This window comes from Pan troglodytes, chromosome 1 (assembly GCF_028858775.2).
Source record: "Pan troglodytes isolate AG18354 chromosome 1, NHGRI_mPanTro3-v2.0_pri, whole genome shotgun sequence".
NCBI classification, from domain to species: Eukaryota; Metazoa; Chordata; class Mammalia; order Primates; family Hominidae; genus Pan; species Pan troglodytes.
Window position 1 is genome coordinate 188,656,685 of NC_072398.2, and position 16,390 is coordinate 188,673,074.

General features: G+C 38.7%; 1 protein-coding gene across 19 annotated transcripts in view; it reads left to right on the forward strand.

Moving 5' to 3' along the window:
* FOXJ3 (forkhead box J3) overlaps window positions 1-16,390 on the forward strand; it is a 160,616-nt gene that overhangs the window by 23,956 nt on the left and 120,270 nt on the right. For 17 of the 19 annotated variants that reach the window (XM_009455382.5, XM_054682015.2, XM_009455374.5 and 14 more), the window contains one exon: window positions 790-850. In XM_009455382.5, the coding sequence (XP_009453657.1) occupies window positions 807-850 (44 nt within the window). In that variant the 5' untranslated portion in view covers window positions 790-806. Of the gene's footprint in view, window positions 1-464; window positions 634-789; window positions 851-16,390 lie in introns of those variants that run through there. The other 2 variants (XM_054682011.2, XM_063803024.1) reach the window with 2 other exon arrangements.

A 16,390-nucleotide genomic window follows, 5' to 3' on the forward strand; every position in this document is an offset into this window, starting at 1 on the left:
CTTTTACATTTGTTGATTTATTTAATTCTAACAACAAGCTTGCAGTTTAATCCCCTCTGAATAAAGTTATGTGGGTGGTATTAGCCCCACGTTACAGATGAAGAAACTGAGGTTCATTGAAGTTATATAAATCCTTTAAGGTGTCTATAGTGCCACAGTTAGAATTTGAACCTAAAATCTAGAATTTGAATTCAAAGTTCTTTCTGTTTCAGTGCTTCTCTTTACTACTACTACTACTACTACTATTTTTTTTTTTTAAAGCAATGGAACTGTTTGTTTCTTAAATGAAGTCTTTGTGAAGTCCAATATTTAAAACCAATAAAGGTAGCACTATTTTGATGGAAGAATAGATTTGGTGGGGCACTTACTTGGGGGTTGGAACCTTGCATGCTTAACTCTGTGGTAGCTTTTGGGCACCTCTCTAGAATCCCTAGGACTCTACTAAAACAGTTTGGACACTTTATGACATAGCCATAATCATTTGTTACATATTATGAAATCTCAGCTTCTTTAGATGTTACAGTTATAGTGTATCTATTTCTGTTATGCTTCCTGATATGTCTGTAGGCTTCCTGATATGTCTGTCTGTCTTAGTGTAATCCCTCTTATGACTCAGTAGCATTTTTCTTTCATGTAAGTTTGTGTTCTGATGGGGTGATTCTTTTAGTAGAATTCTTTAGTAGAACATTCTACTTCTGTTTTCAGAGTGTTTTAAATTAAATCTAAAGTGAGACTTATGGTTTAATTTACTTTGCAGTATCTGATAACTAACTCTTCTTTACTTTTCAGATTCTCTTTGTGGCCAGATGGGTTTGTATGGACAGGCTTGTCCATCTGTAACTTCATTAAGGTGAGTGCTCTTTTTTTTTTTCTTTATTAGAACATATAACATTTTAAAAGACTGGTCACCTCATATTACAATGAATTTCAAGGTGAGATTCAGAATAAAATATTGTAGCTTGTTTTGTCAAGTAGTGCAATTTGGCGGAATGGAATGATATTTCTGCTTACTGAAATTTTTGTGGTAATGGGATTTGGATATGCTTTTAATCTTCATTTAGTGAACTGAGTATAGTGTGGTGGTAATTTGTAAATGAAACAACATAATTAACACTTTTTTGTGTTTCTTTTAAAAAGACTAATCTGGGCCGGGCGCGGTGGCTCACATCTGTACTCCCAGCATTTTGGGAGGCCGAGGCGGGTGGATCACCTGAGGTCAGGAGTTTGAGACCAGCCTGGCCAACATGGCGAAACCCTGTCTGTATTAAAAATACAAAATAATTAGCCAAGTGTGGTGGCTTACACCTGTAATCCCAGTTGCTCAGGAGGCTGAGGCAGGAGAATCGCTTGAACCTGGTAGGCGGAGGTTGCAGTCAGCTGAGATCGTGCCACTGCACTCCAGCCTGGGGGACAGAGCAAGACTCTGTCCTAAAAAAAAAAAAAAAAAAAAGAAAAAAGCCCAGGTGCGGTGGCTCATGCCTGTAATCCTAGCACTTTGGGAGGCCAAGGCGGGCAGATCACGAGGTCAAGAAATTGAGACCATTCTGGCCAACATGGTGAAACCCAATCTCTACTAAAAACACAAAAATTAGCTGGGCATGTTTGCACGTGCCTGTAATCCCAGCTACTTGGGAGGCTGAGATAGGAGAATCACTTGAACCTGGGAGGTGGAGGTTGCAGTAAGCCGAGATCTGCCATTGCACTCCATCCTGGGCGATGAGCAAAACTCCATCTCAAAAAAAAAAAACCTAAACCTGCTTTCTACTCAATTTAATTAGAACATAGTAAATTTGGTTGCCTTTGTAGCAGATTATTAAATAAGACTGAAGATACTGATTTTAATTTCTTTCTAAGGGATGGTAAAAACATAATATCTAGATTTCTCTCATTTACAATAAAACATGAGAAATGTAAAAAGTAGGAACTGTTGTGTTGTGTACAACCCAGTGGTTTCAGATTTTTGAAGTCACCAGATGAGTTTTGCCAATCAATTCATATGTGAAGTCAAATTAGTAAAGCAGATAAACATATGACTTCTTTTTGCTGGTGTAAGCTTCCATGTTCTACCTTCACACTGGCCCCTGAGGGATTGTCGTGGTTCCCAGAGTGAAAAATAATCTAAACCTAATCTGCTAATTGAAATCTTAGAATATGAAGTGTTGATGGCAGGACCTACTAGTTACATGTGGTTGTGCAGTCAACCATATCATTTATTCATCTAGCATATTGAGCATCTACAGTTGTCAGATACTATTCTAAATGTTGGGGCATAGCAATGAGCATAACATGTAAAAATCCTGTAATCATGGAATTTATATTTTGGTGGAGGGACAATTAATAAACAAAATAGTATAAGTATTTGTTAGTGATATGATAAAGGGCTAAGGAGAAAAATAGAGAAGGGGAATAGGAAATAATAGGAGTATGTGTTATTTTAGACAGGCCAGTCCTAAGGGAAGGCTTCACTGAAAAAGGGGACATTTGAATGAAGATCTTAAAGTATGATGGAGGGAGCCATATATTGGATAAGTGGTAGTCGAGCATTCTTTAGGCACAGAGGGAGTGCAGGAAGGTCCAAGGCAGGAGGCTGCCTTGTATGTTTGAGGAGGAATGGAGGAGGTCAGTGTGGTTGGAGCAGCCTAGATGATGAAGTGTTACAATTGCCCAGCTTTGTAGGGCAGAAGGAGAGAGAGGACAGATACAAAATTGCCAGAGCCATGATTGGGAAGTCAGGGAATCCTTAGGCTTGAGAGAAATCCTGATTTTCCAGAATGCCACACACACACAAAATGAACAATGAAGTTACGTTTGTAGTTTTTACGTATTTGACTTTTCACAAGTCAAGGCTGACTATCCTATTTCTCAGTAGAAAAGCATTTTTTTTTTTTTTTTTTTGTAAAACGACTGTTATTTCTTTAGTGTCCACTTTCTACCGATTAGACTTCGTTAAGATATTTTAGTTGTGGGAAATGCTGAAACACTCATATATTAAGGTAATTGACTGAAATTTTAAATCTCTATATGTGAATACTATGTTTATCTTTGGGTTAAGCCTTTATATGACATTGGGTTAGGAATAATATGTGTGTAACTTTTGTTTGATGAAAGAGAAGAGGTAACGTAAGTTATGTTATAATTTACTCATTGTGTTGTAATTCCTCTGCACAATATTCTAGAATCAGAATTTTTTGGGATATAGCTATATATCTAGCCTTTAATTTATAAACTGAGAAGCCCTATGACATCTGAGTCATGATATTTAATCATGGTATCTAGCATTTAATTTATAAACCGAGAAGCCCTACGGCATTCGAAGTCATGATATTTAGTGTCCTTATATATGTCTTTCATTTCTCTAATATTCTGTGTGGTCCACCTCTGAAACAGAGGAATCTCATTCTTAGATGTATGTTTAGAAGACCATTGTCTGTCACCGATTTTTCTTAGTGGAAGCCAGTATTGTTTTGAGACGAGGAAAAACTGGATTACTTAATAACCACAGTAAACTTTAGTCTACTTTCCCATAGAGTCTTCCCCAAACCAGAAATGGCCCCTGCACACTACACTACCCAATAGGAGTAGAGCCAGAACTCTTAAGGTAACTCAAAACTACTGACAAACACTGCTTGTTTGCCTTCTCTCTCTTGTATATACTACCTTGTATATACTATCTGTATATCTAGAAAGTGGCTAACCTCAAGACAGGAAGCAAATGAGTTGGTGGAGAAGAACTGGACATATGGCTGGGAATCAGAAAATGGATAGGCAGGTGGGAGTTTGTAGGCACAGGTATGAGTGGGAGTGGACAATTTGTGTATAAGTGAAGGTAGTGAATAGAAGGAAAGTATAAAAAATTTGTTGGTTAGAAGAGGGTAGTTAGTAAGTGAATTAAAACTCTCTCCCCCAGTCTCTCTAAATATTTTGGGTAAGGTAAACAAGTATTGTTTTCTGTGGATGATAGTGGATCCTTGTTTAACCTGACTCTGTTAGAATTGTTGTTAAAATTAGACTTACTGTATTTTTATGATTAAAAAGTAGTACATATTGTAGAAAATTTGGAAAGACAGAACTTGCCTTTTTTATACCAGTAGATATTATATGTGAATTAGAAAAAGACCCTCTAAATTTTCCTTAAAAAAATGGCTGCAAAGTAGTTTGTAGTGATAGTTAAGTATACTCTGTAATTTTAACCAAATTGCTCTGACACTTTGGTCTACTTTACTTGCTGGTATAGGTAGAATTGCATTTCAACAAAAGTCACTGTAACAACATCATATTCTACATGAGACTGTTTTATCATTCAGGGTTCTCTAGGGAGGCTGAAACCATACCAGTATTTGAACAGAGATAATACTTTAATAGAATTGATAACTAGATATAAATGTGTTAACTAAGTAACATAAAGGATAAAAACAAAACTAAAGTATCACAAAGATAGACATAACAGGCAGCAGCTGCTGCCCATAGGGCTCAGGGACCAAAGGGAACGAGAAAACATTAGGAACTTAGAGGAAAGTCTCCAAAGAAATGACACTTAGACCTCTGAGAAGCCGCTGCATGATTGATGCTGGTATCTGAGCTTGGCAGAGGGGTTCTGTGAGGTTGGGACCCAGACCTTGCTGGCTGATGCTGCTGTCTCTCAGTGGTTTATGATGAAGCTAGTTCTGCAAGTGTTGGAAACACTGCAAGCTGGATTCACTTGTTGCTGTTGGAAGGACCTGCTGCTATAGGGCTGAAGAAGCCTTTGCTGGGGAAATGGCTCTTATGAAACCTGAAGATTAGAAAGGAAGATAGTCTTTTCTTCTTCCTCCAACCTTTCAGTCCATCTTTAGTGCCTCTTCTTGGGAGAGCTTTATAGGAGGCCAGCTGGCAAAGCAGGAATGTGGTTCACAGAGAGTCTTAGTGCAAGCACCACAAAGCAGAATACGGGTAGGGGTGCTGCAGTTTGGAGCTGAGGGGCAACAGCTTAAATAGCTGCCATCCTTGTTCCAACAGACTGCTGAGAAATAGGGTACAAGAAGATATTTTCTAAGATGTTTTACAGCTAGTATTTATGAGATTTAGTAGAGTACTGCATATTACTTAAAAAATCCTCAGAAGTTTTTTAAACACTGTGAAATTATATTAAAAATTTATGTTAAGATTCACAAGAATTTGCAGTCTGAATCTATTGTATTTATATCCTGAGTTTGGGTGATAAGAGTCTGGATAGTGAGGGATAGCAGGCCATTCACATCTGTTCAATTCCTGAGTTTTGGATAGCAAGAGTGAGAGTTCAGAGAGTGGGACCGGGCACCGTGGCTCATGCCTGTAATCCCAGCACTTTGGGAGGCCAAGGTGGGCGGATCACGAGGTCAGGAGTTTGAGACCAGCCTGGCCAATGTGGTGAAACCCCGTCTCGACTAAAAATATAAAAAATTAGCCAGGTGTGGTGGCACTCGCCTGTAGTCCCAGCTACTCGGGAGGCTGAGGCAGGAGAATCGCCTGAACCTGGGAGGTGGAGGTTGCAGTGAGCTGAGATTGTGCCACTGCACTCCAGCCTGGGTGACAGAGTGAGACTGTCTCCAAAAAAAAAAAAAAAAAAAAAAGAAAAAAGTTCAGAGAGTGATGGATGTAATTTCTGTTAAACAGTACAATCTTAAAAGTTTAGCAGAATCTTTTTGTTTCCTGAGTTTGGATAAGATGGATTTGAATCCTCACATGTACCTGTATTTTATTTCCAAGTACAGATGCAGTAAGAGCAACAGCTTACTGAAAAAGCAAAGGCTTTCCTTGATCGTTTGCTTTATGTAGACAAGTGAATATGTATGTATCTCATATGACATACTTCTTTTACATATTGTAACAATAGACTATTTTTTGTAACTTCCTTTTGTTTCAGTTTTTAATTTTTGTGGGTAAAATGTATATTTATGGGGTACATGAGATATTTTGATACAGGCATGCAGTGCATAATCACATCCGTAAGTGGGGTATATTCATCACCTCAAGTGTTTATCTTTTGTGTTACAAAGAATCCAATTATACTCTTTTAGTTATTTAAAAATGTACAATTAAATTATTACTGACTGTAGTCACCCTGTTGTGCAATCAAACACAAGGTCTTAGTCACTCCTTTTATTTTTTTGTACCCATTAACCATTCTCACTCTCCCTGATACCCCGCTTACCCTTCCCAGCCTCTGGTAACCAACGATCCTTCTACTCTCTATCTCCGAGTTGTTTTCATTTTTAGCTCTCACAAATAAGTGAGGACATGCAGTTTGTATTTTTGTGCCTGGCTTATTTCACTTAGCGTAATGACCCCCAGTTCCATCCATGTTGAAAACGACAGGATCTCGTGTATATATGTACCACATTTTATCTGTTCATCTGTTGGTGGACACTTAGGATGCTTCCAAATCTTGGCTATTGTGAACAGTATTGCAAACAATATGGGAGTACAGGTATCTCTTTAATATACTGATTTGCCTTCTTTTGGGTATATACCCAGCAGTGGGATTGTTGGATCTTATGGTAGCTCTACTTTTAGTTTTTTTTGAGGAACTTCCAAACTGTTCACCGTAGTGGTTGTACTAATATACATTCCCACCAACAGTGTACAAAATCCAGTGTTCCTTTTTCCCCACATCCTCTCCAGCATTTGTTATTGCCTGTCTTTTAGATAAAAGCCATTTTATCTGGGGTGAGATGACATGTTACTATAGTTTTGATTTGCATTTCCCTGATGATCAGTGACATTGAGCACTTTTTCATACACCTGTTTGCCATTTGTATGTCTTTTGAGAAATGCCTATTTAGATCTTTTGCCCATTTTAAAAATCAGCTTATTAAACTTTCTCCTATACAGTTATTTGAGCTCCTTATATATTCTGGTTATTAATCCTTTGTCGAATGGGTAGTTTGCAGATATTTTCAGCCATTTTGTGGCTTGTCTCTTAACTTTGTTGATTGTTTCCTTTACTGTGCAGAAGCTTTTTAACTTGATGTGATCCCGTTTGTCTATTTTCGCTTTGGTTGCCTGTGCTTGTGGGGTGTAACTCAAGTAATCTTTGCCCACTCCAACATCCTGGATAGTTTCCCCAATGTTTTCTTTTAGTAGTTTAGTTTGAGGTCTTAGATTTAAGGCTTTAATCCATTTTGGTTTGATTTTTGTATATGGCAAGGAATAGGGGTCTAATGTCGTTCTTCTGCACGTGGTTATCCAGTTTTCCCAGCACCTTGTTGAAGAGACTGTCCTTTCCATTGTATGCTCTTGGAACCTTTGACAAAAATGAGTTCACTGTAGATAAATATATTTGTTTCTGGGTTCTCTATCCTGTTCCATTGGTATGTCTGTTTTTATGCCAGTACCGTACTGTTTTGGTTACTATAGCTCTGTAGTATAACTTGAAGTCAGGTAATGTGATTCCCCCAGTTTTGTTCTTTTTGCTCAGGATAGCTTTGGGTATTCTGAGTCTTTGGTGGTTTCGTATAAATTTTAGGATTTTTTTTTTCTATGTCTGTGAAGAATGTCATTGGTATTTTGATAGGGATTGCATTGAATCTTTAGTTTGCTTTGTGTAGTATGTACATTTTAACAATATTGGTTCTTCTAATCCATGAACGTGGACTATCTTTCCTTTTCTTGGTGTCTTCTTCAGCTTCTTTCATAAATAATTGATGGTTTTCATTGTGGAGGTCTTTCACTTCTTTGGTTAATTCCTAGGTATTTTATTTTATTTGTACCTATTGTAAATGAGATTACTTTCTTGATTTCTTTTTCGGATTGTTCACTCTTGGCATATAGAAACTCTGGTTTTTGTATGTTGATTTTTGTCTCCTGCAGCTGTCAGTTCTAGTAGTTTTTTAGTGGAGTCTTTAGGTTTTTCCAAATATAAGATCATATCATCTGTAAACGAGGATAATTTGGACCTCTTCCTTTCTAATTTGTGTGCCCTTTATTTTTTTCTCTTGTCCGATTACTTGAGCTAGGACTTCCGTTAATTTGGTTCGGTCAAAGCAAAATAGGTTTGCTGTTTCTTAGGGCTTGTTGAAATGGAACGCTTTCTGCATTTCTGAATTACCTAACATTTATTAGAGGGTTTATTTTATGGTTCTCACATGTATACAGCTTGGGACACAGTAGTACTTGTAGTAGTTTCTGGTGATATTTAATGCCTTCTACCTGAGATCACTTCTGCTCACATTTTTCTGTATTTATCCCTTTTTATCACTCATTTTTGTTAATGCTTCTTCCTTAAAGATGCCTTTTATTATTGATCTAATTTGTCTACTTAGCGTATGCCAGGGAACACATAGAAATAGTTGAATGCCCCAGATGAATTTCCCGTTCGTCTGTTTCCTCATTTCCCTCCTCTTGAAATTGATGACCCTGCTGTTTAGAACTACCAGAAGGAGGCAGATTTATTTCAAGCCTTCTTGCTGCCTCATTTCTAGAAGCATACTGGTATTGATAAAGCAGATGTGGTATATAGACTTAAGATAATGTAGATACAGGTTCACATCTCTCTCTTCTTACTATTAGACCAGGCATTATTTAAGCACTTTAAGTTTATTAAGTTCCCCCAACAATTCTGTGAGGTCAGTACCATTATTATCCTTACTTCACAAGTGAGGAAACTGAGGTAAAGTTAAGTAACTCAAAGATATATAGGTAATTAGGGATAGAGCTGGGATTCATACATAGGTCTTTATCCAGTGCCCATGCTTTAACCATTTAACTCTACTGCCTCTTGGCTATAAGTATTTATTGTAATTTCAGGCTTTTTTCTTAAATGAAAGCTGCCAAACAATATTAGCCATGTACTCTTGGGCAAATTACTTTTCCTAATTTTGCTTTAATAGGGTTGCTAGTGTTTACTTCACTGCTCTTACTTCAGAGCCTCACTGAATATACCGGTGAGTTAAATGTAAAACATGTGCCTGCTAACAGTGCACATGGTGCAAAATTATACTGAAAAATAAAAAAGTAATTGTATGATTTCACTTAGAAAGCTTATCATAGGCAAGCTTTGTGGTTCAGTGGCACTCAGTGCAGAGACATATCTCTAGGCATTTGGAGCACCCAGTCTTCTAGATTAGGAATTTAGGCTATACTCCCCTTCCCATACAGAGGAAGGGGATTCAAGGAATTAAATTTATACATGAGGAATCTGGCATATTTTCTCCTCTTTTCTAGTTTCTAATAGTAGAAAGCAAAAAGGTTTGTCATTTTTAGAGTAAAAGAAGGAATGGGACAGATTTGTATCCTTTGCTAACAGTGTAGAAACATGGGGTAGAAGAAAGTTTCCTGTTTTCCTTTGTTCTGTTTCCCCTTCATCCTAAATTCTAAGATTCTAGAGTATCTACCAGTAGTATTCAGGTTTGCCACTGGCCTTCAGGCTAAGGATGTTGCTGACATTTAATATTATTGTATGTTTATTTAATACAGTTAAAATTTTAGGCTTTTGGATCTCAGTGGCAGAAATAGCCTTTGCATTATCATGCCATGTTTATCATTATCATTTTTATTAATTTTTTGGAATTAGTAAAATCTTTATTAATGTACATGTTTAGATATGGCATGTTCCAATTAAATTATGAGTAATGAGAAAATCCTTTTAATTTGACCATTACAGAAACTTTCTCTAAAATGCATTTTGAGTTTTCTGATATGGGAGCTAGTAACCTCTTGTGGCTATTTAAATATAAGTTAATTAAAAATAGTTAAAATTAAAAATTCGCTTCATTAGTCATACTAGCCACATTTTAAGTGCTCACTAGCTATACATGGCTAGTGGCTGTCATATTGGACAGCACACAGATATTTCCATTGTTGGAGAAAGTTCTGTTGGACAGCGCTGGTCTATTTTATGTTTGATTGATTGAGATAGGGTTTTGCTTTGTTGCCCAGGCAGGAGTACAGTGGTATAGTTATGACTTATGGTAGCCTCAACCTCTTGGACTTAAGAGTTTCCCCCACCTCAGCCTCTCGGGTAGCTGGGACTGACTACAGGTGTGTGCCACCATGCCCAGCTAATTTTTAAATTCTTTGCAGAGATGGGTCTTCCTGTGTTGCCCAGGCTGGTCTCAAAACTCTTGGGTTCAAGTGATCTTGCCTCACTGGCCTTCCAAAGTGCTGGGATTTACAGACATTAGCTACTGTGCCAGGCTTAACAGCACTAGTCTGGATCACCCTAAGTATAATTTAATCTTTTTTTTTTTTTTTTTTTTGGAGATAGAGTCTCACTCTGTTGCCCAGGCTGGAGGGCAGTGGCGCGATCTTGGCTTACTGCAACCTCCGCCTCCTGGGTTCAAGCGATTATCCTGCCTCAGCTTCCCGAGTAGCTGGGATTACAGGCACCCGGCTAATTTTTTATATTTTTAGTAGAGATGGGGTTTCACCATGTTGCCCAGGCTGGTTTCAAACTCCTGAGCTCAGGCAGTCCGCCCGCCTCGGCCTCCCAAAGTGCTGGGATTACAGGCATGAGCCACCACCCCCAGCCATAATTTAATCTTTAATCTAAGATCCTAATTTCCTAAGGCCTCCATTTTTGAACACCAGATATTGAGGAGTACTATTGACTGACTGATTTACTGACTTAAGGACATAAAGTTGCTTTTGTGACTGAATACTGACTTTGGTAGGTAGCATTTATGGTGTTCTTACTATTAGACCAGGCATTATTTAAGCACTTTAAGTTTATTAAGTTCCCCCAACAATTCTGTGAGGTCAGTACCATTATTATCCTTACTTCACAAGTGAGGAAACTGAGGTAAAGTTAAGTAACTCAAAGATATATAGGTAATTAGGGATAGAGCTGGGATTCATACATAGGTCCTTATCCAGTGCCCATGCTTTAACCATTTAACTCTACTGCCTCTTGGCTATAAGTATTTATTGTAATTTCAGGCTTTTTTCTTAAATGAAGTCTGCCAAACAATATTCTTCTTAATTGAGGGTACTATAAAAAATAAGTAAAAAAGAGAAATGTCAGTGTAGGAGACTGTGGAAAAAGGTAATAGAAAACCAGCACTTTAATTTTGGAATACTAAAATTGAAAAAAAAGTCTTGTTTAAAATTGATAAAATATTTTGCTCTTTTGTTAGCAAAAGACAGGAGGTTTTTTTTTTATTTCAGGGAGATGGAGAAATTTTGAGTTTTTATGAGGGGGAATCATATATCAGAGGTAATAGGGAATAAAGAACATCACTGAATATACTAATGAGTTAAATATAAAACACATGCCTACTAACAGTGCATATATAGTGCAAAATAATACTACTGAAAAATAAAAAAATTAAATGATTTGATATAATAAGCTTATCATAGGCAAGCTTTATGGTTCAGTGGCACTTAGTGCAGAGATGTATCTTTAGGCATTTGGAGCACCCACTTTTCTAGATTAGGGTTTAGGCTGTACTCTACTTGCCATACAGAGAACTTGGGGCAGTGGAGATTTCCCAGCTCCATGTCTAGGCATACCTCTGGGTAACTGGTGGTTGCCCATTGGACCCCAGCTCTCCCCTGCCCCCCATACCTGGTGCTTGTGCCCTGCTATTGGGAGACCTGTAGGTGGGCCTGCCTGGTCTGGACCCACCTGTCTTGGTCTCCTGCTCCAGGGCTGGGCAGGGAGCTCAGACACCTGTGCATTCTGCAGATCAGCCCCATTGCCTGAGGCAACAGAGAGCTTCTCTGTAAACAAGGATCACATATATACCCATCTACAATGGCTTCAGCTGGCTCTTAACCTGTGAGTGCCACCAACTGACCTGGAAGTTTAATTGCATGACACAGTAGAAAATCTGCTGACACAAGTGTGCAGCACTAGGGATCTAGATAAACTTCCTGAGACCTCCACCACCCTGGCCCCACAAGATGCAGTAAGCCTGCTCACGTGCCCAGTACATCACTGATACAACCAGCATTTGGGAAAACTACCATTCAAAGGCTGTCTACAACCATGGAACTTAATGCAGACTCTTTGCCACTGAAAGCACCCAGAACTAAAGCCAAAAGACCTTACGCAACGTATATTATAGACACCTTCTGAAGGGGAGAAAAATCACATCCAAATGAAAGCAAATTCAAAAAATAAGGAGAGACGGCTTATCTAGATGAGAAGCAACCAGAGGAACAACTCTGAAACTATGAAAAAAGTGTGTTAACAATGCTCCAGAAGGATCACACTAACTCTTCAGCAATGGATCCTAACCAAAATTAAAATCTTTGAAATACAAGATAAAGAATTCAGAATGTTGGTTTTAAAGAAGCTCAATGAGATCCAAGAGAAAGTTGAAAACACACACACATCAGAAAAACAGTTTGGGATATGAAAGGAGATATCACTAAAAATAAACCCAAACATCTTTTGGAAATGAAAAATTCATTGAAAGAATTACAAAATATAGTTGAAAGCTTTAATACTAGTCTAGAGAAAGGAGAAGAAAGAATTTCAGAGCTGGAAGACAGGTCTTTTGAATTAACCCAGTCAGATGAACATAAAGAAAAAAAGAAGTAAAATAAGTGAACGAAGTCCGGGTGTGGTACCTCATGCCTGTAATCCCAACACTTTTGGAGGCGGAGGCGGGTGGATCACTTGAGGGTCAGGAGTTCAAGACCAGCCTGGCCAACATGGTGAAAACCCCATCTCTACTAAAAATACAAAAAAAAAAATTAGCAGGGCGTTGTGGCGTGTGACTGTAATTGCAGCTGCTTTGGAGGCTGAGGCAGGAGAATCGCTTGATTCCAGGAGGTGGAGGTTGTGGCGAGCCAAGATGGTGCCACTGTACTCCAGACTGGTTGACAGAGTGAAACTCCATCTCAAAAGAAAAAAAAAGTGAAAAAGTCTTGGAGAAATATGGGATTGTATAAAGCATCCAAACTTAAAGGTTGTAAATATTCTACAGAAGAAAAAGTAAAAAGTGTAGAAAAGCTATTTCAGGAAGTAATTAGGGAAAACTTCCCTAGTCTGGGAAGAGATTTAGACATCCAGAAACAAGCTCAGAGAACTCCTGAAAGATAAATTGCAAGAAGAACCTCATCTAAGCATATAGTCATCAGACTGTTCAAAGTCAGTGTGAAGGAAAAAGAAGAAATTCTAAGAGTAGCAAGAGAGAAGGGATTACCTATAAGGGAAATCCCATCAAACTAACACCAAACTTCTCAGCAGAAACCCTGCAAGTCAGCTGGAAGAGATTGGGGGCCTATTTTTAGCGGCCTTAAAGAAAAAATTACCAGCCAAGAATTAATTTTGTTTTTTGGACAGGGTCTCAGTCTGCTGGCCAGACCTGGAGTACAGTGGCGTGATCACAGCTCACCACAGCCTTTACCTCCCAGGCTCAGGTGATCCTCTTGCTCAGCCTCCCAAGTAGCTGGGACTACAAGCACATGCCACCATGCCCAGCTAATTTTCTTGTGTTTTTTGTAGAGACAAGGTTTTGCCGTGTTGCTCAAACTGGTCTTAAACTCCTGAGCTCAAGCGATCCACCCGCCTTGGCCTCTCAACATACTGGGATTACAGGTGTGAGCCACCGTGCACAACCACCGGCCAAGAATTTTATATCCTGCCAAAAAAATAAGCTTTGTAAATGAAGGAGAAATAAAGTCTTTCCCAGACAAACAAATGTGAAGGGAATTCATCATCACTATACTGATCATATAAGAAATGCTGAAAGGAGTTCTAAGCATGTTAACGAAAGGACAGTACTTACCATCATAAAAATACAAAGCTCACCGAGTCTATAAAGCAGTTATATAGTTGAAACTCTAAGGCAGCTAACAATACTGTGACAGGAACAAAACCTCACATATCTATATCTCTGTCTCTATTTTTTTTTGAGACAGAGTCTTGCTCCATTACCCAGGCTGGAGTGTAGTGGCACGATCTCGGCTCACTGCAGCCTCTGCCACCCGGGTACAAGTGATGCTCCTGCCTAAGCCTCCCTAGTGGCTGGGACTACAGGTGTGTGCCACCACACCCGGCTAATTTTATATTTTTAGTAGAGACAGGATTTCACCATATTGGCCAGGCAGGTCTCAAACTCCTGACCTCGTGATCCGCCCACCTGGGCCTTCCAAAGTGCTCGGATTACGGCGTGAGCCACTGTGCCCGTCCTATATATATATTTTAAGATGGAGTCTTGCTGTCTTGCTCAGGTTGGAGTGCAGTGGCATGATCTTGGCTCACTGCAACCTCTGCCTCCTGGGTCCAAGCAATTCTCCTGCCTCAGCTTCCCAAGTAGCTGGGATTACTGGTGTGTACCACCACACCTGGCTAACTTTTGTATTTTTTAGTAGAGATGAGGTTTTGCCATATTGGCCAGGCTGGTCTCGAGCTCCTGACCTCAAGTAATCCGCCCACTTTGGCCTCTAAAGGGCTAGGATTACGGGCATGAGCCACCACACCCAGCCACATATCAATATTAACCTTGAATGTAAATGGCCTAAATGCTCCACTTAAAACATACAGAGTGGCAAATTAAAAAAAAAAAAAAAAAAAAGACCCAACCATCTGCTGCCAGCAAGAGACCCCCCCACACACACTGGTTAAAGACAGTTACAGACTCAAAGGGGTGAAAAAAGATTTATCATGCAAATGGAAAACAAATGCCAGCAGTAGTATCCATTCTCGTATCAGATAAACTTCAAACCAATAACAGTAAAAAAAAAAAAAAAAAAAAGATGAACATTATATAATGATAAAGGGTTTGATACAACAAGAAGATTTAACTATCCTAAATATATATGCACTCCACACCAGAGCACCCAGATTCATAAATACTGCTAGGCCAAAGCAAACAGATTGATAGCAATACAATAATAGTGGAGAACATCAACACCTCACTGACATCACTATTCAGATCATTGAGGCAGAAATTCGAAAAATTCTGGACCTAAACTGTAGACCAGATGGACCTAATAGACATTTATAGAACATACATTAATCTCATCTGCACGTGGAACATTCTCCAAAATTGACCATATGCTTGGCCATTAAAGCAAGTCTCAATACATTCCAAAATACTGAAATCAGATCAAGTATCTTTTTGGAGCACAGTGGAATAAAATTAGAAATCAAATACCAAGAGGGACTCTTAAAACTATTCAAGTAGTTGGAAACTAAACAACATGCTCCTGAATGAACTTTGGGTAAACATGCAATTAAGGCGGAAATTGAAAACAATTTTGAAATAAATGAAAATGGAGACACAGCATACTAAAACCTCTGGGATACAGCAAAGACAGTGCTAAGAGGAAAGTTTATAGCATTAAATGCCCACATTAAAAAGATAGGAAGATCTCAAGCTACCACCATACATCAAGGAACTAGAAAAATAACAAACCACACAAAAAGCTAGCAGAAGAAAAGAGCAAAGATCAGAGCAGACCTAAATGAGATAAAAAAATGATACAAAGGATAAGTGAAACAAAAAGTTGGTTCTTTGAAAGGATACACAAAATTGACAGCCTGCTAGCTAAGTTAACCAAGAAAAAAAAAAGTTTTAAATATAAGCAGAAATGATAAAGACAGCATTACACCTGACGCCACAGAAATACAAAAGATCATCAGAGACTGCTGTGAACATTCCTGTGCTCATAAACTAGAAATAGCTGGGGGAAATGCACAAATTCCTGGAAAGATACAACCTCGCAAGATTGAACCAGGAAGAAATGTGAATCCTGAACAGACCAATAACAAGTAACAAAATTCAATCAGTAATAAAGGAAAACTTCTGTATTAGTCTGTTCTCATGCTGATATAAAGAACTACCTGAGACTGGGTAATTTATAAAGGAAAGAGGTTTAGTTGACTCACAGTTCCACAGGGCTGGGGAAGCCTCAGGAAGCTTATAATCATGGCAGAAGGGGAAGCAGACATGTTCTTCACATGGCGGCAGGAAGGAGAAGTGCTGAGCAAAGTGGAGGGAAGCCCCTTGTAAAACCATCAGATCTCGTGAGAACTTACTATCAAGAGAACAGTATGAGGGTAACTGCCCCCATGATTCAATTACCTGCCACTGAACCCTCCCATGACACATGGGAGTTATGGGAACTACGAGGTGAGATTTGGGTAGGGACACAGCCAAATCTTATCACCTTCTAACAACAAAAAAGGCCAGGACCAGATAGATTTATAGCTGAATTTTGCCAGACATATAAAGAAAAGCTGGTATTTAGGAAAGAATACTGAAACTATTTCAGGAAATTGAGGAGGAGTAATTCCTTTCTAACTCATTCTACAAAACCAGTATCAAAGTCAGGTGAGGACACCAGATACCAAAGTCAGGCAAGGACACAACCAGAAAAGAAAACCACAGGCCAATATCCCTAATGAACATAGGTGCAAAAATCCTCAACAAATGCTGAATCCAACAGCACATCAAAAAGATAATAAATCATGATCAAG